This window comes from Anolis carolinensis, chromosome 2 (genome assembly GCF_035594765.1).
Source record: "Anolis carolinensis isolate JA03-04 chromosome 2, rAnoCar3.1.pri, whole genome shotgun sequence".
NCBI lineage: Eukaryota > Metazoa > Chordata > Lepidosauria > Squamata > Dactyloidae > Anolis > Anolis carolinensis.
Window position 1 is genome coordinate 192,171,435 of NC_085842.1, and position 25,965 is coordinate 192,197,399.

The 25,965-nt window shown below is 39.5% G+C and overlaps 1 protein-coding gene across 3 annotated transcripts in view; it reads right to left on the bottom strand.

The window, feature by feature from the left end:
- Positions 1-1,905: 1,905 nt before the first annotated feature.
- Positions 1,906-25,965, bottom strand: part of LOC103277740 (hepatic lectin) — a 34,025-nt gene continuing 9,965 nt past the window's right edge. For 2 of the 3 annotated variants that reach the window (XM_062971415.1, XM_062971414.1), the window contains exons 3-8: positions 24,420-24,527; positions 23,930-23,992; positions 21,541-21,930; positions 15,985-16,130; positions 9,456-9,568; positions 1,906-5,537 (exon numbers count right to left, since the gene is read on the bottom strand). In XM_062971415.1, the coding sequence (XP_062827485.1) occupies positions 5,402-5,537; positions 9,456-9,568; positions 15,985-16,130; positions 21,541-21,930; positions 23,930-23,992; positions 24,420-24,527 (956 nt within the window). In that variant the 3' untranslated portion in view covers positions 1,906-5,401. The remainder of the gene's footprint in view (positions 5,538-9,455; positions 9,569-15,984; positions 16,131-21,540; positions 21,931-23,929; positions 23,993-24,419; positions 24,528-25,965) is intronic. The other variant, XM_062971416.1, reaches the window with a different exon arrangement.

Below are 25,965 nucleotides of genomic sequence, written 5' to 3' on the forward strand. Positions count from 1 at the left end.
TTCACCTATGTGTTGACTTACCATTCGACAATTTATTTTAGTTGGAACTAACTAACAGGGTGCCAGCTTTTTGTGCCATTTGGGACATGCCTTAGAGCAGTGCTTCTCAACCTGGGGGTCAGGACCCCCGGGGAGGTTGCAAGAGGGGTTTCAGAGGGGTCCCCAAAGACCATCAGAAAACACATATTTCTGATGGTCTTAGGAACCCAAATCCCTCCAGTATTTTCTGTTGGTCATTGGGGTTTGGCCCAATTCTATCATTGGTGGGGTTCGAGGGGCTATTTGATTGTAGGTGAACTATATATCCCAGCAACTACAACTCCCAAATGTCAAGGTCTATTTCCCCCAAACTCCACCAGTGTTCACATTTGGGCATACTGAATATTCATGCCAAGTTTGGTCCAGATCCATCATTGTTTGAGTGCACAGTGCTCTCTAGATGTAGGTGAAATACAGCTCCAAAACTCAAGGTCAGTACCCACCAAACCCTTCCAGTATTTTCTGTTGGTCACGGGAGTTCTGTGTGCCAAGTTTGGTTCAATTCCATTGCTGGTGGAGTTCAGAATGCTCTTTGATTGTAGATTACCTATATACATGTATCCCAGCAACCACAACTCCCAAATGTCAAGATCTATTTTCGCCAAACTTCACTAGTGTTCACATTTGGGCATATTGAATATTTGTGCCAAGTTGAAACCATTATGGTTTCAGTCCACAGTGCTCTCTGGATGTAGACGAACTACAATTCCAAAATTCAAGTTCTATACCCACCAAACCCTTCCAGTATTTTTTCTTGGTCATGGAAGTTCTCTGTGCCAAGTTTGGTTCAATTCCATCGTTGGTGGAGTTCAGAATGCTTTTTAATTATAGGTGAACTATAAATCGCAGCAACTACAACTCCCAAATGACAAAATCAATCCCCACCAACCTCACCAGTATTCAAATTTGGGCATATTGGGTATTTGTGCCAAATCTGGTCCAGTGAATGAAAATACATCCTACATATTCGATATTTACATTATGATTCATGACAGTTATGAAGTAGCAAAAATAATAATAATTTTATGGTTAGGGGTCACCACAACATGAGGAACTGTATTAAGGAATCACGGCATTAGGAAGGTGCCCTAGAATCACTGCCCTAGAGCATCACCAGCTTGTATCTGTCCATCCTTTTCCTCTCCACTCAGCTTGTTAGGCTTACAAATGACTTGAGACAAAGGTGGTCCAATGCATCAAAAATCTGTCTTGTGTAGATGGTCAAAGTGTGAATGATAAGATGGCGGCTGTTGTGACAAGCCTCTGTGTATTTGTATTGCTTACTAATGTGTACAAAAATACAAATGTAGAGACTAAAGGTATGCTCTCTTCACATGGAATCTGGTTCATGGGAGTTCTAGGGAGATGGGGTGATGCAGCCATATCATACTTTAAAGTCCAGGACTGCCCACAAATATTTCTGCTGCCTTAGGGCAAGCAGCAAAGGCTCTCGCCCATGAAAGATGTGCAGTACCCAAGGCATTTTGACTTCTGAGATAGAAGTACCCCTGCCTTTTCAAAGCCCTAAAATAGAGCAATGAATAAATACACTGGTTATCCTTTCATGATGATTGAAGGAACTGTCTCATGTGCCTAATGGTGAGGCCTGTTACCATATATGCACACTGCTACATACACTTTGACCATCAGTACAGGATGGGATTTGAATTATCCTGTGCCAAGGTTCTGCAATACTTTTGACATTCCATAAAATTATTGTGATTATAAAACATGATGAGGAAAAGCGGGCAGAAGCAATTCATGAGGAGTCCAAGAAAAGCAACCAGGATTTTTAAAAAACATTTTCAAATATTATAAAATAGAGCCTGTGCCTATATTTGAGCAGGAAAATTCAAAAGTCATATCATTGCTTTCTCAAGTTTATCACAAAAATAAAAAAGTTACAAAATCACATAAAATGCATATTTACAGGATAGCATTTCAAAGTATCACCATTAACAAATACATGGAGACAAAGATTCTTGTTTGAAGAGGTTCAAGCAATTCAAACCTCACATTTAAGAGTCACACATTTAGTTTCTCACATATTTTATCACAAGGTTCCATGTTTCAGTTAGCATTGCAAATGTATATCATGGCTGACTTGACTAACAAGACTATTCTCCAGATCTAGAATCCAGTGTTCAATCCAGAACAGTATATTTTAAGAAGGACAATCACCAACTAAACTTGAGTTATTCTTGCAAATTAACTAGTAAAATGTGGGCTAGGCCAGGGCTTTTAAAACTTTTCCACCTGCAGCCCTTTTGACCTGCGAAAATTTTACATGATATATAGGTAAAAATATCTTTTGATTAAAAGTCAGCATTTGCAAGACTTGCTAAACAGGCTGATTTCCCATTTTATGAAGTACAGATGAAGCATCTTCTGCAGAATCTATTGCAAACACTGCACAACAGATTCATGTAATTGTCTTATGAAGTACGGATGAAGCATCTTCTGCAGAATCTATTGCAAACACTGCACAACAGATTCATGTAAATGTCTTATGAAGTACAGATGAAGCATCTTCTGCAGAATCTATTGCAAACACTACACAACAAATTCATGTAAATGTCTAAAAAGGCCCCTAGTTGGTGATGTTCAGAAAAAGTTTACTGTTGCCAATTTTTTCAGGACCTCAGCATTGAGCTAAAGGGACCCAATTTGGGATTGGGAATCACAGTTTTAAAAGCAGTGGACTAAAGAATGCTACTGTTAGATGGATTGGGAATCGGTTAACTCGCCAAATCCAAAGGATGCTTAAGAATAGAGGGTTGGGTTGCTGACCTGAAGGTTGCCAGTTCGAATCCGCAAGACAGGGTGAGCTCCCATATGTCAGCTCTTGCTTGCAGGGACATGATAGAAGCCTCCCAGCAGGATGGTAATACATCTGAGCATCCCCTGGGCAATGTCTCTGCATACTGCCAATTCTCTCAAACCAGAAGCGACTTGCAGTATGTTCCCAAGTCGCTTCTGACACGATAAAAAAAAAAAAATCCTGCAGAAAAGTGACCAGAGGGTTGCCCCAAGGTTCGGTCTTGGGTCCAGTGCTGTTCAACATCTTTATCAATGACTTCAATGAAGATTTGTGGGGCATGCTTATCAAATTTGCAGATGACATCAAACTGGGAGGGATAGTAATACCCCAGAGGACATGATCAGAATCCAAAATCACCTTAACAGATTAGAGAGCTGGACCAAAACTTACAAAATGAATTTCGACAGGGAAAAATGTACAGTACTACATTTTGGCAATAAAAATGAAATGCACAAATATAGGATGGGTGGCACCTACTTGTCTTATTATTATTATTATTATTATTATTATTATTATTATTATTAACTTATTTCTATACCGCTTTTCTCACCCCTGGGGGGACTCAAGCGGTTTACAACATAATAAATGGCAAAATTCAATGCCTTACATATATATAAAATATATCACATATCTAAATCAAAAACATATAACTGTAGATTAAAACCTTTAAAACTATAAAAACATCAAACATAGACATATGCATGAAACATGTTATTACAGCAATTAACATAGATCCCTTCTCTTCCCCCACCACCATCCCCCATCTCTAATAGACCATAAGCTGAACATGAGTCAACAGTGTGATGCAGCACCTAAAAAAAGCCAAAGCTATTCTAGGTATAGTGCCTAGACCAGTGGTTCTCAACCTGTGGGTCCCCAGATGTTTTGGCCTTCAACTCCCAGAAATCCTAACAGCTGGTAAACTGGCTGGGATTTCTGAGAGTTATAGGCCAAAACACCTAAGGGCCCACAGGTTGAGAACCACTGGCCTAGACTGAAGCAAATTTATTTATTTTATTTACAGTATTTATATTTCGCCCGTCTCACCCCAAAGGGGTCTCAGGGCGGATTACAATGAACACATATATGGCAAACATGCAATGCCAACAGACAAACAACATATATAGACAGACACAGAGGCATTTAACATTTTTTTCCAGCTTCACGATTCTGGCCACAGGGGGAGCTGTTGCTTCACTGTCCACTAGTGGCTGTACTTCCTCATTCCTTTCCTCATGTTTTGCTGGCAGTTTTTATGATGTTGTAAATTAGTTAAATTAGCCTCCTGCATAAAGCGTACCTAAATTTCCCTACTTGACAGATGCAACTGTCTTTCGGGGCTGCATAGGTCAACAGCAAGCCGGGCTGTTTAATGGTCGGGGGCTTAACCCGACCCGGGCTTCGAACTCATGACCTCTCGGTCGGTAGTGATTTATTGCAGCTGGTTACTAGCCAGCTGCGCCACAGCCCGCAGCCCACTGCTTTGGTCAGATTTCACCTGGAATATTGTATTCAGTTCTGGGAACCATAATTCAGGAAGGATATTGACAAACTAGAATGTGTCCAGAAAATGGGGAAGTAAAAATGATCTAAGGTTTTGAAGCCAAGCCCTATGAGGAATGGCTGGGTATGTTTAGCTTGGAGAAAAGGCTAGGATATGGAGCAAGGGATTCAAACTGCAGCAAAAGTGATTCTGCTTAAACAGTAGAAGAACTTCCTGACAGTAAGTTGTTCTGGAATGAAATACGTTGCCTGGAGTGGAATATGTTGCCTCCTTCTCTGGAGATTTTTAAGCAAAGGATAGTTACCATCTGTCAGGAGTGTTTTGATTGTGTGCTCCTGCATGGCAGGATGGATCTCTTCCAACGTTAAGGTTCTATGTTTCTAAAAAGTTAACAGAAAATACCCTGTTTCGTCTAAAATAAGACATCTCCAGAAAATAAGACCCAGTAGAGGTTTTGCTGAATTGCTAAATATAAGGCCTCCCCCAAAAGTAAGACCTAGCAAAGTTTTTGTTTGGAAGCATGCCCGCCAAACAGAACACCAGAGCATGCAGGATTGGTAAATGTACGTACCATAGAGTGTTGTACATGGAAATATTGGTAGTAACAAGAAATTCTTGATAGGATTCACAGTTTGTCTGGTTATGCTGGTTTGCGATGACAACTACTGTACAGTATATAATAATTTATTTATTTTTGTTCAACAATAAATGTGAATTCTTCTTCATGGAAAAATAAGACATCCCCTGAAAATAAGACCTAGTGCATCTTTGGGAGCAAAAATTAATATAAGACACTGTCTTATTTTCGGGGAAACACGGTATATGCATAATACATGTGTTTCTATGAAATGAGTGAATCTTCGATTTTGTAATCGCTGTAGGGCTTCCTTAGCAATACACTCAGTTTTCTTAGCATATGACCAGGAGAAGTTAAACGCTGAGCAGTCATGCAGGTCAGCTGGAACCCGCATGACCTCTACCTCTACAAATGTTGTGATTCTCAGGTGCCTGAATGCTCAGTAGAGGACAACAATACTTCACGTCATTGGACGAATCCTCCTCTTGCAGATCCAGTGATATCTCTCTTTGCAGGGGCAATCATACCATAGAGCATGGCTCACCATGGCACAATTCTCACTTTTTCCGCCGCCGGGCTCAGAAGAATGCCAATAGCTAGAAAATCAAAGGACAAAACTCATAATGTAGACTGTTATCCACACCACAGCCAGCCACCATGCCTTTGAATGTCTGAAACAGCAACCTTCTACAAGCCTCCTATACTAGTTATTTGTTATGTATATAATTGAGATTGCTTACTATATTGATATGCATTTCCCCTTAATTCTATGTTGTTTGAGGTTGTGGGAGGGACTACAAACCATGTGACCAGATCTGGGACTATTCAGACTGAGACTCCATTTTAGAATAGTATAGTCAGTATGCATCAGTCGTCAGTACTGTATGTAGTTAAGTATGCTGCAGAAGTCAATCAGTATGCTGCAGAAGTTAGTTGAGTACAGTATGCATCTGAAGAGAGTGTTTGTCTGTCTGCAACAGAGAAGAGACTGAAACAAAATGCTTAAAGAACAGACTGTTTAAACTTTGAACCAATAAGCAATCTACCTGTATGCTGACTACATGAAGTTTTGTAAGTAAATCAACTATGTTACCTTTTAATGAAGACTACTTATTTTTAGTTTCTCGAGAGCATGATTTAAAAGCAGTATATTTTATGGGAGAGTACCGTATATAGTCGAGTATAAGCCGACCCAAATATAAGCCGAGGCACCTAATTTAACCACAAAAAACTGGGAAAACTTATTGACTCGAGTATAAGCCGAGGGTGGGAAATGCAGCAGTTGCTGGTAAATTTCAAAATAAAAATAGATACCAATAAAATTACATTAACTGAGACATAAGTGGGGTAAATGTTTTTTGAATATTTACCGTATTTCAAAGAAAAACAGTAAGCTAACTCTGTAAGTACATAAGTAGGGTTAACAAAAACAATATGGTATCAACAATAACTTTATAGTAATCATCATCAATATCATCATCATCAATAACAACAACAACTTCCTTTGTATCCTGCTCTATCTATCTCCCCATGGGGACTCAGGCTGGCTTCCAACATAGTAACAGGCAAACATTCAATGCCTATATAATCAATGCAGAGCTAAATATAGCTCTATAATTATATATACTAATTTCACATTTGTATTTCCCCCTGAAAAGTTTGCAAATCCTCTGTGCATTTCCCTCCTGCAATATTTGCAAGTCCTATTTATCTATGTTTACATCTCTCTAGACATCTCTGTATGTGTGTGCATACAGTAGAGTCTCACTTATCCAACATAAACGGGCCGGCAGAACGTTGGATAAGCGAATATGTTGGATAATAAGGAGAGATTAAGGAGAAGCCTATTAAACATCAAAATTACAAATTAAGCACCAAAACATCATGTTATACAATAAATTTGACATAAAAAGTAGTTCAATAGGCAGTAATGCTACATAGTAATTACTGTATTTACGAATTTAGCACCAAAATATCACAATATATGGAAAACATTAACTACAAAAATGCGTTGGATAATCCAGAACGTTGGATAAGCGAATGTTGGATAAGTGAGACTCTACTGTATTTAAAAGCCTATATCTATATTAATATCTGTCTATCTAGACATTGCTCTATATATAGAGAATTATATCTTTATAGGACTTGCAGAGACTTGCAAACATATGAGGGGAAAATTCATACATTAAATTAATGTATTTGTAGGGGGAAATCTATATATTATTTACAAGCTTGCAAGAGGCTCTCACTCACTCTCATTTCACTTTTGAAAACATTCCCTTGTCTCTCTCTCTGTCTTAAAAAATAAGATAACTCCAGCCTGGGAGGAGAAGCAGAGAAGTTGACCTTGACCCGATTATAAGCCGGGGGAGGCTTTTTCAGCCCCCAAAAAGACATTTAAAAACTCGGCTTATCTTCGAGTATATACGGTATATGGTTTTTTGGGCAACTAAAATAACACTTCTGCAGATCTGCTATATATTTTATGTATTGGCATATCTTTGTTCCTAACAGTTCAAAGAGAAAACCAGGGGTATAGTCTAACAACCGAGAAACCTAAATTGCCTTGCATAAAGAGTAGTGGATATTTACCACTAAGGAGAAGATTGACTCTAGCTAGTTTTTAACTCTTCTCAGGAAGATCATACTTGACAAAAAGGTTATGATTTTTCCAAATAGTGTGAATGCCAAATGATCTCCAAAAAGGATGACGCTTCCAAATGCCTATGGAGAGTCTGGTTTTCCAAAAGGTTATGATATCTGCTTTTCCAAAATTGAAAACACTCACCAGCACAGTCCAGGAAAATATACTGTACAATGTACTTTTTTGGACTCTAACTGCTCCAATCTGTAGTCTCAAGGCGTAACTTTTCCAGGTACTGTCTGAAGGGCCTATAAAAGGCGGCTTCTACTACCTAGTACTTGTAGGAAGAATATAGAAATGATTTTAGAGCTGAACTATGGAGGCTCAACCTCTATGAGCTTCCTGCCAACTATGTAAACATCTGGGCTTTACTTCCTTGCTTTCTAAAATTAGACTGAACTGTTTGGCACAAAGACAGCTTCCTTTCTGAAGACTTGGACCTCAACAACACTCATACTCGAATTGATACAGCAGCATTCTGTAACTTTCCAGGGTTGGGAGTACCCTTTAACCAGGGTATCTGTGGGGACTGTGGAAGGTGTAGTACAAAAATGCCTTTTAAAAAATTAATTCCAAAGGTATTACAAAATTCATATGAAACTAGCACTTGCTAAGTCCATTATGTTATCTTATGAGCAGGGCCAGCTACTCTTGGTACTAAGCTGCCAGAGACTGATACCGTATTTGTACGCGCTAATTACGATTACTTTTTTCCTTTAGCCAATGGCTAAAACTAGTTCATGGCTTACAACTTTAAAAAAAGATTTCTTCCCAATAATAATAATAATAATAATAATAATAATAATCGAACTTCAAAGACTCTGGCAGAAACCAGTGCAGGTGGTCCCGGTGGTGATGGGCACATTGGGTGCCATGCCAAAAGATCTCAGCCGGCATTTGGAAACAATAGACATTGACAAAATTACGATCTGCCAACTGCAAAAGGCCACCCTGCTGGGATCTGCGCGCATCATCCGGAAATACATCACACAGTCCTAGACACTTGGGAAGTGTTCGACTTGTGATTTTGTTATACGAAATCCAGCATATCTATCTTGTTTGCTGTGTCGTATAATAAATAATAATAATAATTTGTGTCAGGAGCGACTTGAGAAACTGCAAGTCGCCTATGGTGTGAGACTCCATTTTAATTTCTTCTTAGACTTTGGGATTGCTAAGAGCAAAACATACCTGTTGTTGTTGTAAAAAAGATGCTCTGTGCCATTTGGACAGAGAAACGATCTCAGTCCAATGAAGTCGACTGAATTTTACTTGGTGGTTGATTGATATTATTAACTCTTGTTTTATTGTCTTACTGTGTTTCATTTTTTTTGTCTATTGTTCAATGTATTTATGCTGTTGTTTTTGTAAATTGTGTTAGTCGGGCCTTGCCCCATGTGAGCCGCCCCGAGTCCCCGCGGGGAGATGGTGGTGGGGTATAAATAAGGTTGTTGTTGTTGTTGTTGTTGTTGTTATTATTATTATTATTATTATTATTATTATTATTATTATGTAATAATTACTGTATTTACTAATTTATCACCAAAACTTCACAATGTATTGAAAATTTGACTACAGAAACATTGACTATTAAAAGGCAAACTGTGTTGAATAATACAGAAAGTTAGATAAGCGAAGGTTGGATAAGCGAGACTCTACTGTATTTTAAATGCCATGGCTCAATGCTATGGAATCGTGGGAGTTGCAGTTCCCTGCCAAGGAGTACTAGTGACTCACCAAACTACAGCCCCTAGGATCTCATAGCATTGAGCCCTGGCAGTTAAAATGCTGTCAAACTACATTCATTCTACAGTGTGGATGCATCCTAAATATCAACAATCAGGATTTAAAATATATAATTATTGCATACCTCTTTTCACGTTCTGCTTTTGTTCCATCAACCCATTTCCAGTCACCTTCGAGTTCTTGATCGGTGAGTCCAATCCAGTAGGAAGTAATTTTCATGACATTTGCAACGTAATCCTGACATGGAGAGAAGAAAATCCAGAACAAATCTATTTTAGGGTCAGACTAGGTATTAAAAAGCATGCACATTTTCAAATATGAACTCATTTTCCTTCCCAAAATGAGATTTCCTAAAAAAAATAGTTGTCTCAGCAACTGGACTTGTAAAATTGATCTTGTGCATGTCTTCCAGTCACCAATCACAAAAAAATATACTAAACATTAGGGGTATGCATTAGTGAGATATACCTCACAACCTCTGAGGATGCCTGCCATAGATGTGGGTGAAACATCAGGAGATAATGCTTCTGGAACATTCCAGAAAATTCACAACAACCCTGTGATTCCGGCCATGAAAGCTATCGAGAACACAAGCTCTTGTAGTCTTTTAAAAAAATGTTGTTTATAAAAGCTTTGAAAATTTCCCAGGAATCCGTGGATAAGCGAACATTCTGAAATTTAGTGGGCTGACAGTGGAAAATGTGTTCTATCATTGTAGCAAGTTTCACTGCAATAGCTTTAAAAATGAGGGAGAAAGGAGTTCTAAAGTTTCCCAATTATAGTAATTTAATTATGCGCATACACAACTACTATAACGAAATAGTAATGAAATTTTGTTATTCTCAAATTTTTCACTAAGTATACTTTAGAAACATTTTAGAAATGAAGTGCCAGCACCTTCCCCCAGTTTTGTAATGACTTTTGAACCATTTTTCAATGGCTTGCCCATGCCTACTAAATATAGTATATGGAGGAGAAGAAAATCACATGCTGTGATAAACCGATAAATTTCATCACTTTGGAAACACCTCTGCAAAAATCCATTCCTACAAATCAGCTGGTGTGAGTCTGCTTGAAGACAAAGAAATTAGTTTGGATTGGTAGACCTGACATATAATTCCATTGGCCTATTTCATTGTATGTTAGAATTGGGCTGAAAAAGTGGCAAAACTGCAGATTTAGCTGAAGAAGGTGTATTGTGGCAGATTCTGCCTTAAGCAGAAAGCTCATTTCCAGTTATTAGCTGAACAATTTATCATGTCTATCTAGTTTCTCCCCAAACCAGATACACAATTTTAAAATAGCAAAGGTACTTCTCAGCGAAGGTATATAGTTCCTTTACTTATAAAAAGTTTGGTATATAAACTCAATTGCAAAAAGACAGATAAAAGCTAGAATTAATTCCAGTAAGCATAGGTAGTCATATCAATGTATCAAAACCATGGTTGTTAATGCAAATATATTTCTTATGCCCATACAGCAAAATTCAAGTTACATTTCTGCAACAACCAAATCTCAATCTCAGTTAAAATAGTGATTTTCCAGTAATGTTCCAGCTAGACCTGTATACGTATATGTTATTATGCATACATATAGTCATTTTAAATGACATTCCCCGAATTTCAGTACCCATTACTGTTCAGACTATTGGTTGTTGATGATGCTGTTTTTATGTTATTACCTTGTTGTAATGTTGTTTTTATTGAGATATGTTTTAATCTATGTTTAGTTTAATCTCTGTTGGATCGGGCTTGTTCCCCATGTAAGCTGCACAGAGTCCTTTCGGGGAGATGGAGGCAGGATATAAAAATAAAATTATTGTTATTATTATTATTATAGTCTCAGATATCAAATTCTTATGTCCCATGATTTTTTCAGTCCCTAAGTTCACTTTTCAACACCAATGCAAAAGAGTATCTAGACCAGTGGTTCCCAACCTTTTTTTGACCAAGGACCACTTTGAGCAGGGACCGCTCTCCAACATTAGTACCAAAAGGATTACGAATCAGTTTTTGATCAACTTTAGATTCGGTTTGATTATTTGGGGTGCTGATTCAGAAAATTGCATTTGATAGACCACATCAGCCATCTGCTCACCCACAGAAAACTATATTTAATAATCTAGAGTTGATCTGGTCTGTCCAATGCAATGGCCAGCTCCGCAGAAAGAAGTAGAAATAAAATAAAATAAAATAAATAATGAGGAAGGAGGTTCGTAGACCGGATTTTCGTTCTTGTAGCCCATTGCTGGGCTGCGGCCCACAAGTTGAGAACTACTGATCTAGATTAACAAGGGCATGTCTTTGTTTTCAGTGCAAATTAATAAAAAGTACAGACAGTCCCTGAGTTACAATCATCCGCCTTATAAATGACACATAGTTATGAATGCTGGTGAGACAACAGGAAGTGAGGGAAATTCACCCATTGGAAAGGAAATTCACTCCTGAAAGAGTTATCATGGGGAAAAGGTGTTTCCACTGAAGCTTTCTCACTAATCCTTATTTTCACAACAAGCCACATTTTTCAAAATCCAATTATCACGGGGACAGAAAGGTGGAATCTTCAGAACAGGGACATAAGATTTGGCTGTAGTTACAGTTTAAAAATGTACCTGTTCCGCCTTACAAACAAATTCAGCTTAAGAACAAATCTACGGAACCTATCTTGTTTGTAACAGGGACTGCTTGTATGTGATGCAAGGTTCTGTTTTTGATTAATTTCCTAATTGGTCCAATTTTGTTGGATGGGTTTTATAGACACCGATTGTCTTCTGGATGAACTTTACAGATGTGTTTAACTGTATTTGGTGTGGACTGCTGCCCAGTTCCTCTTCCTCTTTTTTGTAACATGAGGGATCATTTATCTTATCTGTTTTGTTGGAAGCAAGGGCCTGTCCACTTCAGGAAGACCCGGCTGGGCAAGCACTGTCACAACCCATAAGTAACAGCGCAATTCCCATGGGTCAGAAATAGCCATTAAGGGACAATAGAATATGGAAGGATGCTTCTAACCCCAGAGAAGGAGTTGGTGAGAGCAAAATCTAGGTGTTATTAGACTGAAACTCTGCTTGTTTGCCCTAGCCAGCCTACCATAGCCAAGACCGGGAGCTCTTCTAGACTGTCATATAATCCAGATTATCATAGTAGAGATAATCCACATTATCTGCTTTGAACTGGATCATATGAGCCTACACTGCCAATTACTGAGGTATAATAAAACAGAACAATATAATCTCTAAAATCAGGACAGTAAATAAAGAGCAACACTCTGAAAACAGGGAAATTCCAGACAGGAAACAACCAGAGCCAGCTAACACCTCCCAAAAAAGCATTCCCTGAGGCAGGAAGCAGCCAGGCTTTGAAGCTGCAAGGCCATTACATGCTAATCAAGGTGGCTAATTGCAGCATTCATTCCTGCCGCACCGAGACTATTAATTGCTATTCAACCTGGCCAACCAAGGATTCCGCAAGGTAGAAAGCGGCCAGGCTTGCAAGCAGCAAGGCTATTCAGTGCTGTTCATCCTGGCCAACCAAGATTTCCCCTAGGTAGAAAACTCCCAGGCTTTGAAGCCATGAGGCTACTCCATACCATTCAACCTGGTTTAGCAAGAATGTCCTATGTAGAAAGTGGCCAGGCTTTTGAGCTGCGAGATTATTCAGTGCAATTCAAGCTGGCCAAAGAATGATTCCCCTACAAAGGAAGTAGCCAGGCTTCAAAGCGGCTCTTTGATTGTGGGTGCTACTCCAACTCGCCAAACAAGGATTCCCCTAGGTATAACACAGCCAGGCATTGAAGCTGCAAGGCTATTCAGTGCAATTCAACCAGACCAACAAATGATTAACCTTGATAGAAGGCGGCCAGGCTTTGAAGCAGCGATACTACTCTGTACTATTGAAGCTGACCAACCAAAGATTCCCCTAGGTAGCAAGCATCCAGGCTTTGAAGCAGCGAGGCTATTCATTGCAATTCTAGGCAGCCCACAAAACATTCCCCTAGAATGCAAGTACACAGGCTTCCAAGCAGCAAGCCTATTCTGTTGCACTCCAGCTCACCAAACAAAGATTCCCATAAGAAGAAAATGGCCAGGCTTTGAGGCTGCAAGGCTATTCACTATTCCACCTGGTCAACAAAGAATTCCCAGATATTCCTAGATAAAATTTCGGAATACCTGGGTGCACAAAAACTACAAAAATTTACAGAATACCAGAGAGAACAATTAAATATGGAGATAACAGAAGAAGAAATCAGGAAAATTATGAAAACAATTAAATCTAACAAAGCGCCAGGACCAGGTGGATTCCCTATATATTTTTATAGAATAATGGAGGATGCATTGATGCCCTGGCTAAAGAAAATAATGAATGCAGTACTTAGAGAAAAAATAATACCCGATTCATGGACCCAGGCGGATATAATAACATTACCTAAAGATAAGGGAGATGAAATGGAGGTACACAATTATAGACCTATTTCGTCTTTTAAACACAGATTACAAATTTTTACAGCAATAATGGCAAATAGATTTAAAAATTTTCTGAATGAGTGGATTGGGAATGAACAAAATGGATTTTTACCAGACAGAAATATAAAGGATAATGTTAGGTGTGTGATTGATGCCATCGAATACTATGAATTTTATCATCAAAAAGAAGTAATTTTGCTTTCCTTAGATGCCGAAAAGACGTTTGATAAATTAAATTGGAACTTCTTTAAATTATTGGGTAAAGAATTGGACTTAGGATACTATTTTTGAATGCTTTAGAGACAATTTATAATAAACAAACCGCTAGAATAATGATAAACGGCCAACACTCAAAAGAAGTTAAAATCGGTAAAGGAACGAGGCAAGGGTGTCCTCTTTTACCCTTAATCTTTATTTTTGCAATAGAAATATTAATTAGAGATATTGGGCAAGATGATCAATTGAAAGGACTGAGAATAAGAAGCCATGACTTCAAAATCTGAGCCTTTGCAGACGACATAATATGCATAATTGAAGAACCTAGAAAGCAAATACAAAAGTGGATCCAGAAAATGGAAGCAGAAGCAAAAAGTGCATTCTTACAGCAAAATCTGGCCGAAAAATGTGTGCATCACAGTTGCTTCGAATTCCTTCCTTAAAAGCAATAGAATACCAGCAATGGAAAAGAAAGCCTTGGAGTGCTTCTATGCTGAAACCAGTGTAAATACCCTGGAGTCATGCTGTGTGGTGTCATGTAGTTTTCCGAGGTCTTGAGCCTTCTCTGCCAAAGAATGCTGATGCCTCACCAAATCCTAGCATTTGCAATGCATTGAGCCATGGTAATTAAATTTGAGGTGGATTCTTGTGTTTTTTTTTCCAGGCTGTATGGCCATGTTCCAGAAGCATTCTCTCCTGATGTTTTGTCCACATCAAATTTGAGGCAATGTCCCTCAATTAGGAGCTCCAGGTGTTTCTGAAGCAACTTCCCCTTTTTGCTTTGGCTCAGCACTAAGATTACCATATTACGCAAATCTAATGCGCACCCTAATTTTGGCCAGGTAATTTAGCCAAAAAAGTTGAGCATTAGAGTCGAGTAAATAGGGTATGTCTCCTTATTGCCCATGCTCACCCTGCCCATTGCTCCCTGCATGCATATGGCTGACATCAGATTTCAACCCCCCCCCCCCCAACCATAAATACTCATAGTTTAATACTTGTCTGTGGCCTCTGCCTTTTGTCATCCCTTTCTTTAGCATTATGCCTGTTCTGTCACGCGCTGGGCCTGTAACTATTGTCTTTTGTATAGGACGTATAATTTATGCCCAGCAGGAAGCCAGGGCACCTAAAGAGAAGTTCTTGAGGATTTCCCTGAAAAGTCTTTATTGATGAACAAATAATAAATCTTCAGGGAGTCAAATAACACTTCAAGGTTTCCTTAATAAACTGTTGGCTTTTCAATCTTGTCCCCAGGGGACGGGCAATTGGCTTTGGATGACTGTACTTTCTCTGTAAAGAGGAAAATCCCCTTATAACCTCTCCCAGGCTGTCTATCAAATGGGCCTAGCTGATGTGGGACCTACTACCGATTCCAAATGCGCCTGGGCATCGAGTAGACCTACCAACCAAGGCTTGCAGATGTTTCAGCTGGGGTTCCATGGATCTGTGATGCTGTTCTCTCTCCGAGGTTTCTTTGGAAACTTTAGGGCTGTTTCCCTCAGGAGCTGTGAGGCTGAGAGGCTGTAAGCTCTCAGCCAGAGCTTTTGGGACCTTTTCCCCTGGAATTTCCGTTTCTGTTTTCTCGGATGTTCTATATCCCTGGATGTTAATGAGATATGAAGCTTTTCTACGAGACGAGCTGATCTACGTCCTATAGCTTAGCTTCCTTAAGTGAGATTGACTTAAAAATGGCTCCTTCCCTCCCAGAGCCCTGAACAAGGGGCGGAACCAAACTTAATGATGATTGACAGGCGGCCTGTCCTATGACTGCAAACATTAGCAGCAAGAAAATTAAGTTGGAGCTTCTGGTACAGCCGTACCAGCACAATGCCGATATTTCTCAGTCATTTGTCTGATTTCCTACTGGGTTCAGATTTACTTTGAGAACATTCACACCAGGTCCCAGAGGAAGTTGCCTAATGTCTACACATCCCCTACCACTGCAACTTTGTCCAGTTCCTCTGGCTTCACTGACCTTCTCCTCTGCACTGTTGATGGTCAACAGGTGGGATCCCATGGAAGTGCATGACTGGTTGGCTACGTCCCAACTCCCCGGAGTATGTGAGAAGAAATAGTAGCTCTCTTGAAAGGCATTCCAGTCCCTGCCCAAGGGAGTGCAAGCTGCAATGAAGAAGATATGTAGTGAGGCACTACTTTAGCACCGATCCACAACATGTTTGTTTTATAGCATGCTAATGATTTGTTCAGGAACCCCGGTGGCGAAGTGCGTTAATGCGCTGAGCTGCTGAACTTGCAGACCGAAAGGTCCCAGGTTCAAATCCCGGGAGCGACTTGAGTGCCCGCTGTTAGCTCCAGCTCCTGCCAACCTAGCAGTTAGAAAACATGCCAATGTGAGTAGATCAATAGATACCTCTCTAGCGGGAAGGTAACGGCGCTCCATGCAGTCATGCCGGCCACATGACCTTGGAGGTGTCTACAGACAACGCCGGCTCTTCGGCTTAGAAATGGAGATGAGCACCAACCCCCAGAGTCAGACATGACTGGACTTAACGTCAGGGGAAACCTTTACCTTTAATGATTTGTTCGTCTACAGCTCTCAGAATCTCCCAGCCAGCATGGCTAGTGCTCACACTGGATGCCTATTCTTGTCTGTTAACACAAAAAGGGCAACCTTTCTAGGTTCTGTTGAGAATCACATCCTTATTTCATTGGTTAGAATTTCAAATCCATCTGGAAATAATGACATCTCTGGGTCACTTCACACTACTCAATTGTGTCATTTTGATTTCATTATAACTGCCATGATTCCCTTTAGTATTCTCAGCCATGAAGTTTTTCCTCTGGTGCTTCAGACTAAATTACAAATACCAGGATTCCATAGGATGCAGCCATTGCAGGTAAAGGAGAATCATAGTACTATAATTATGTAGTATCAAAGGGTTCCCTGTCTTTGAACATATTTATCTTGACACATTCATCCAGAGACTGGCATTGGAATAACTCCCAGCCATTCTGGTTATGAGGACAGGAGGGAGGAACTAGTCTGAGTAGTTCAGAGTGACTCACTCAGTATTGGCGAAGGGACCATAAGGCAGAAAATAGTATACTTTTGCCTATATAGCTTTGCCACTGCATATGCCCCTCCCTTCCTGTGAGCTGGTGCCTTTCTCTAGAAAGTTCCAAGGAGAGAAGAAAGCTCAGAGTAAACAAGTTAGGTCATAGGTATCCTTTATGCCAAGTGGGTGTGGAAGGTGAGGAAGACCCTCAGCCATTGGTCAATTTTAGATAAGCCAAAGATATATATTCTTTGTTAACTGCGCACATGTTGCGACGGACATTTGTATAGTATGCACCCATTGAAATGGGTGCCTATGGCTGTTTTGCCTTATCATAGCTGTAATAATAAACTTTGCTTTTTGCATCTCTCGGGAGACTGAGTTTTCTGCCTGATTTCCCTCCTGAGCCAGGACCCATTGAAGGTAATTGTCTTGCATTAGGAATCTTGCACCTTTAACAAACTATGTCTCTGCCCATTCCTAGATTCAGGGAAAATCCAATAGTGTATAACAGAGTTTCTAAAACTCTGGTCCTCCAGATGTTTTGGACTTCGACTTCCACAATTCCTAAAAGCTGGTAAGATAACCGAGATTTCTGGGAGCTGAAGTCCAAAAACACCTGGAGGACCAGAATTTGAGAAACTATTGGATTTTCTCTGAATCTAGGAGTGGGCAAAGGCACATTGCAAACAGTACAAAAGTTTGTCCATTAAGCATTGGTCATTTTCCAAAGATGGTTCCTGTTTATTTAAATGTTCTAATTTGGGGAATTTGTTGAACATATTCCTGGAAAGGAGGCTCCTTTGTTTATTTTAGTAACTTTTGGTGCACTTATGGTGTCTCTAAAGTGACCCTATCACTTATGGTGTCTCTAAAGTGACCCTATCACAGGGCTTTCCTGGCAAGATTTATTCAGACGGTGTTGGCCTTTGTCTTCCTTTGAGGCTGAAACTGTGGCCTCTTCCACACAGCTGAATAAAATCCTACATTTTCTGCTGGAATATATGGCAGTGCGGACTCATATAACACAGTTCAAAGCAGATATTGTGGGATTTTCTGCCTTGATATTCTGGGATATAGGGCTATGTGGAAGAGCATTGTGTGGCTTGTCTAAGGTCATCTAGGGCCCTTCCATACAGCCATATACCCAGAATATCAAGGCAGATCATCCACAATATCTGCTTTGAACTGGTTTATCTGAGTCCACACTGCCATATAATCCAGTTCAATGTGGATTTTACATAACAGTGTGGAAGGGACCTAAGTAGGTTTCTATGAGCTGAGCAGGGATTCAGATCCTGACCGACAGAGTTGTAGTCTAGTGCTAACCATTTCACCAGAGGCGGGCAACTAGAATGATCATAGGTCTGGAGACCATGAATGAGGAGCAGCTAAAAGAGCTCAGGATGTTCAGCCTGCAGAAGTGAAGGTTGAGAGGAGACATAATAGTCATGTATAAATATTTTGAAAGATGTCATAAAGAAGAGGGAGCAGGCTTCCTTTCAGCTGTTTCGGAAACTAGAACTTGAAGCAGTGGGTTCAAATTACAGGAAAGGAAATTCCACCTGAACATTAGGAAGAACTTCCTGACTGTAAGAACTGTTCAGCAGTGGAACTCTCTGCTTCGGAGTGTGACTGAGGCTACTACTTTGGAGACTTTTAAACAGAGGCTGGGTGGCCATCTGCCAGGAGTGCTTTGATTGTGCTTTTCCTGCATGGCAGCTGGTTGGATTAGATGGCCCATGTGGTCTTTTCCAACTGTATGATTGTATGATTCTATGCTGGCTTACATGGATGCATATATTCAACTCATGGGTGGCTGGACCAAAACCGCTGCACATGAAACATGTTGCAAGTTAGTTATGGCACAAATAGCAAGCAACACAAATAGTGCTGGCAAAGCAGAAGTGCAATGATACCCGCCAAAGCAGCTTTGTATCTATAGAGAAGACCAGAGGCAGACACAGGGATAGAGGGGCGCTTGGAGCATTTTTTATTGCTCTTGTTTGCTCTATTATCTTCCTGAGATATAGTTATAATCCAGGTCAAAGAAGTAGGTTAAAAAATCGTCAGACCTGACAGTAAGTCCAAACACGGTAATTCTCTCCTGCTGTCCTGACACCTTCATTTATAGTGGATTTTAGAAATCCGCAAGATAGATAGGAGACATTTGGCGGATTTTTTAAAAAAAAATTGATGATCCGTTTTCATTTGTGCTTCCACCTGTGTGTTTGTGGCTCCATTTATTTACAGCTCAGATCAGCTGTTTTGGGATTTTGAAATGCACACATGAGCTGGAGCAGTCCACACCAGGGTATACTAATGAAATCATATGTTTTCCTTGACTTCAGGGACATACACTCTTGCAAATATGCACATTTTTTTGGCCAAAATCAGGTTTTAAGCACACCAGCTGTTAATCCAAATCAGTGTACATTTTCATGAAATGTCATTTAGCCACCCCCTCCATTTTATCCTGGTTTCTTCTGTGTTTTAGGGCATGTGTAGAATTGCCCTGCAGGTAACCCTAAATCTAAAGTTCACTGTGGGGGTCTGGTCAATGACTGCCGGAATATACAGCCATGCGAATATGCACATTTTTTGGCCAAAATCGAGTTTTAAATGCACCTTTTTAACATCTGATTCAGCGCACATTTTCGTGAAATGCCATTTAGTCACCCAACCCATTTTATTCTGGTTTCTTCCATGTTTTAGGGCAGTGATGGCCAACCTATGACACGTGTGTCAGCACTGACACACCTAGCCATTTTTGCTGACACGCTGCCGCATGCAGATTGATTGGATGACTATGTCTTTTGTGGTCAAATTTGATGCAATTTGGTCCAGTGGTTTTGTTGTTTAGTCCATGGGAATTATGCACATTACATTATATATATATATATATATATATATATATATATATATATATATAATATCATTCTATTATTATTGTAATATATTATCATATTATTACTATTATATTATTATTCATTATTCATGACCACATTGAAACTAGAATGGAGAGAAATCAGCGTGGAAACTGCAAGAGGTACCATAGATTGTTGTACATGGAAATAATGGTAGTAAATAGTTTTTGATTTATTAAATACAGTTATATATTACAATTATATATTTTTGTTATTTAAACTATACATATTGCGAAATTATTGTTTTTTTTCTCGAAGTGACACACCACCCAAGTCATGCTAGGTTTTTTGGTGAATTTTGACACACCAAGCACAAAAGCTTTCCATCATTGTTTTAGGGCATGTGGAGAAGGGCCCTGTTGGTAACCCTAAATCTAAAATTTAGGGTGGGGGTCTGGTCATTGACTGCAGGGATATACAGTCATACGAATATGCCCATTTTTGGCTGAAATTGGGTTTTAAGTGTTGAAGGTGTATTGGGAAAATATAATACTTGTATTGGAAACTATATATTGAATGTAATCATGTTAAGAAATAGAAATAGGAAAAATGTAATCACAAGCAGAATTGTGTGCCTATAGCCCAAAAATACACTCTGCTCAGCAAATAATTGTCTTCCCATAAGCAAGACCAAAGTTCACTCTGAGTGCCAGGGACATATGTTAAGTGTCAACAAGAATAGATAAGCTAATGGATAAAAGACAAATTAAGGCTTTGGGATGTCAAGATAAGACCTGGCGCCGTGTAGGGAGTGCTAATGGCTCCCTAAAAGCTAAGATAGGGGGGAATTCCTTAATTAATGAGAACCCCTGAGAGCCTAGATAGGAAATTCCAGAGACAAGGCTAATGGAGGGTCAGAGGTCTTGAAAGAGCCTATATTTTAGGAAAATGCAAAGGTAGCTTTTTAGTTAAGTGCTGAGTAAGACTTTTTTGACACTAATTGGTGATGGATAATGCCTAGATGACGTAGATAGAGGTAGGCCAAAATAGTATAAGGATCTGTGTTTCTTTGTCTGGGACCTTCGCTTTCCTGATTACAGGGGAAGGTTTTTTTCTTATTGCTGTATTTTCTCTGGCCACTGAGAATAAACGTCTTTTTTTCTACAGCCACTGGAACTCTCTTTGTCTCATTGCCTCAAACCTTTGTCTGCCATTTCATAAGCACACCTTTTTAACATGTGTTTTTCAGCTGTTAATCCGAATCAGCGCACATTTTCGTGAAATGTTATTTAGCCACCTCCCAATTTTATCCTGGTTTCCTCCCTGTTTTAGGGCATGTATAGAAGGGCCCTGGGGGTAACTCTAAATCAAAAGTTTAGGGTGGGGGGCTGGTCAATGACCCTGGAGGACTGCATCCATCCGATGGGCCTTGGTTTGGCGACCCCTGCTCTATGATCAACCTCTTCTGCAACTTCTATCATTGAATCACATTGGAGGGCACAGAGATTCCTGCAAATAATCAAATTTGCAAAAGCCAGACTGGCAAATGTGGAGGCCTGATTGTCCATTCCTGATCACAAGTCTTCCTCCTCCCTTGTCAAAGCCAAACAAGCCCTGTGGAGGCAAGTGTATATGGCTTGGACTCACAGTTGCAGATGCTGCTGTGGGTTCCATAGATGAGCCAGCGACTCCAAGGCCCACTGCCATCAAAGAGTATCACTCGCTGACGAACACTGTTTCCATAGTTGAAATACAGATCAGAGCCCTTGAGGGCCAGGAGGTCATGGTCGCGGCATGTCCAGTGCTGGAGGGAGCTCTGTGGTTTGCAGGGCTTCAGAAGGAGTGCCTTTCTGCTTCTTCTCTCTTGGGCTGCCACACAAAGTCCTGAAGCCACATGACGAAGAAGGCCACTGAAGAGCAGCTGAAAATGCTGGGCACGGACATCAGAACTACAGGAAACTGCTGTGAGATAGTTTTCTTCCCCGTTTGTTGCACAAACGTTTTTATTCTCATTGTAAAGCAAGAAAGAGCTGGAAACTGGGATGAGAACAGAGTTAGCATGAGATGCAATAGAGGACATAGGCCAGGGGTCCCCAAACTTTTTAAGCAGAGGGCCGGCCCACAATCCTTCAGACTGTTGAGGGGCCGAACTATCATTTGAAAAAAAAAATACAAACAAATTCCTATGCATACTGCACATGTCTTATTTGTAGTGCAACAACAACAACAACAACGAAAGAACAATGCAAATACAATATTTAAAAATGAAAACAATTTTAACCAACATAAACCTATTAGGATTTCAATGGAAAGTGTGGGCCTGCTACTAGCCAATGAGATAGTCAAGTTAATTAGGATTGTTGTTGTTGTTGTGTGCCTTCAAGTCATGTCAGACTTTGGCCAAGCCTAAGTCTAAAATTAATTATTTATTTACTGCATTTATTTACTACATTTATATCTCACCCTTCTCACCTCGAAGGGGACTCAGAGCAGCTGTATGTACATATAATATATTATATTATTAGCATAACACAATATTATTATATATTACTATATTGAACTATACCACTATACTATTATATAATATATAATATATAACATATAATTAATATTATTATATGGTATTACTATTAGTATTATATTGTATAACATAAGATTATTATCAATATTATATGTATATACAATATATTATATTATTAAAACTGATATAAAAATATTATATTATAAAACTGAGGGCAGGGGCCAGGTAAATGACCTTCGAGGGCCGCATCCGGCCCCCGGGCCTTAGTTTGGGGACCCCTGACATAGGCAATGATATGAATGGACAGAATAGGGGAAGAAAAAGAAAAAGAGGAAGGGAGAGGGAGAGAGAACAAACAGTCTTCTGCTCAGTAACACAGCACCAAGAAGTCTGTAAAGCATATGGGCAAAGACAAAACAAAAGCCAGCACTGGATCTACACAGCCAAATAATGCAGTTTGAACTGCATTATATGGTCAGCGTGTAGACTCAAATAATGCAGTTTGAATTGCACTGAACTGAACTGTATTATAGGAGTCCTGGTGGCAAAGTGTGTTAAAGCACTGAGCTGCTGAACTTGCAGACCGAAAGGTCCCAGGTTCAAATCCCGGGAGCGGTGTGAGTGCCCGCTGTTAGCTCCAGCTTCACATTGGCAGTTCGAAAATATGCCAATGTGAGTAGATCAATAGGTACCGCTCCGGCGGAAAGGTAACAGCGCTCCATGCAGTCATGCCGGCCACATGACCTTGGAGGTGTCTACGGACAACGTCGGCTCTTCGGCTTAGAAATGGAGATGAACACCAACCCCCAGAGTCAGACATGACTGGACTTAACGTCAGGGGAAACCTTTACCTTTACCTTGAACTGTATTATATGGGTCTATGTTGACCATATAATGTAATTCAAACTGCATTGTTTGGCAATATAGATTCAGCCTAGGCTACTTTGACAACCAAAGACTGTAAATGCAAATTAATATTTGCAATTTTCTGAATTAATCAGACTTTTATATTTTGGCACACTTGTTTCAAATTAACCTTTTAAAATAAGAATTCCCATGGAGATTTTCCCTCTTCTGAGTTTGAAACATGTCTTCCTCAGACTTAGGGCCCATCCAGACAGGCCCAAAAAGTGGGACCTGTCTCAGTTTTTATTGGAGGCATCCAAATGACGCCTCCGGTAAAAATGAATTAATTTGGAATAAACCCAGGTTTCCTTGGTTCCTGAATTAATTAAATACCTTATTAGATCCAGGCCTTCTTTTAACCACCTTTGGTGTGGAAGCCCCCTATCAAAGCAGATAATGTGGATTTTATATGGCAGTGTAGAAGGGGTCTGGGATCAGATCCTGGGATATAGGGGCAGTGTAGAAGGGGCCTTAGTAATACTGAAGGAAGGGGGGCACTATTTGTGGCTGTTTACCCAGCAACAACATTTCATAGACCAGTTCTTGAATCCATAGGGACAGAGCTTGAATCCCTCTCATAACTTCCGTGGGCACTCCATAGACACTCACCTGTCTCCTGAAGTCGCTTGTTCTCATTTCGGACTTGCTCCAAAGTATCACCCATTTTAGAATCTGTACAGGAAGATACAGAGACACAAAAATTAAAAAGACCAAAGGACAGGCACAGCGGCAGATAAAACACTAGCCAAAACTATCCTTCATAGTTAATATCCCCTTGCTAGATTTTCTTTGTGATCTATATTCTTAGATTGTGGCTGATATTGTGGTGTGCCTTCAAGCCATTTCAAACATATGGCAACCCTAAGACAACTCTATCATAAAATCATAGAATTGGAAGAGACTACATGGGCCACCCAATCCAATCCCATTTTGCCATGTAGGAAAAGCACAATCAAAGCCATCCAGCCTCTATTTAAAAGACTCCAAAGAAGGAGCTTCCACCACACTCCGAAGCAGTGAGGGCATTTTTTAGCAAGATTTGTTTTCTGACAAGTTGATTAATCTCAGCCGGCATTTGGAAAGCCAGCAGATCACTTACAATGCACAGTTCCCATTGTGAGCAGCAGCACATTCAGGAACATGGATATGGCCAGTAGAGCAGCACCAGTGAGTAAAATCACCTTTCGTGAGCATGTTGGTGTCCTGGCTGGGAAAAGCAGAGAAAGTCAATCTTCCTGAGCAGCAGCCTTTCCAGACCCACTGGCATTATACATAAATAGGTATGTTTCTTTTTTCTTTTAATTAATATTTTTGTAACACATACAAAAAGGAAAAGAAAAAATGCACACAAACGTCAACAGCTATAGAGAGAACTACTATAGACATAAACACTGGATTTCGTTTTCTAAACACTACCTATCTATAGGGAGGAGAAAGACAAACATGACTTCCTCTCTCTCTACCAGAAGCTATAACACTAGGTAACAAAATTTGGAAAAAAAAATCTGTTCCTGGTTTGAAAGTGTTAGTTCTTGTTTAAAATGTGTGGTCCTTACTTTGAAGGTAATTGTGATAACTTCAGAAATTTCGTTTTTGTGGCTGCCACAAACTACTGTATATACTCGAATATAAGCCTAGTTTTCCAGCCCTTTTTTAAATACTGAAAAGCCCCCCTCGGCTTATACTCAGATGAGGGTCCTGGTTGGCTTATATTTGGGTCAGCTTATACTCGAGAATATATGGTACATTTATTACTTTTCTCTATTATTGCTGCTACTATTACATTTATTTTACTCTATTTTTATTATTAATAATACATTTATTATTTCACTCTGATATTAATATTATTATTGCATTTATTTTACTCTATTTATTATTACATGTATTATTTTCCTGTATTTATTATTATTATTATTACATGTATTATTTTACTCTATTATTATTAAAAGGATACATAAGCACATTTACATTGAAGAAGATGAAAATAATGATTTGATCAGAGTTGGACAGTCTTATCTTAAATTAGAGCTTTATGTAAATACTGTATTCAAAAACATTTAACCTACTGATGCCTCAATTAATGTAATTTTATTGGTATCTATTTTTATTTCTGAAATTTACTACCCTCGGCTTATATTGGAGTCAATGTTTTCCCAGCTGTTTTGTGGTAAAATTAGGTGCCTCGGCTTATATTGGAGTCGGCTTATACTCGAGTATATACGGTATGTTGAATTGGTTGAGATTCAATGAGAGAGATATTAATTGAAAAACTATAGGAAAATGTGCTGCCGGATATCCCGCAGAAACGTTTTTTGCAGGTTAATAAACTTTTCCCATGTTTTTTTTAATGATAGAACAAATTAGGAAATGACATTTATAACCCAGGAACAAAAAATGTGTTACATACTGTAATTGGTTCATATAAAAGGAAAACTTCCATTAAACAATACACCCATTTTGAGCAAACCTTGGCCCTGTGTCCTAATTCAGCCTTCAAACTACTATACTATGCTGGCTCTCAAACAATGATAAAGATGCTGTATATTTGCAGGAGCATAATGATGTGCAAGCAAAATTCTCATACCATATTCCTTCTTTCAAAAATGCTAAATCATTTCCCAATGATTTTGTGCCATTGCTTCTTA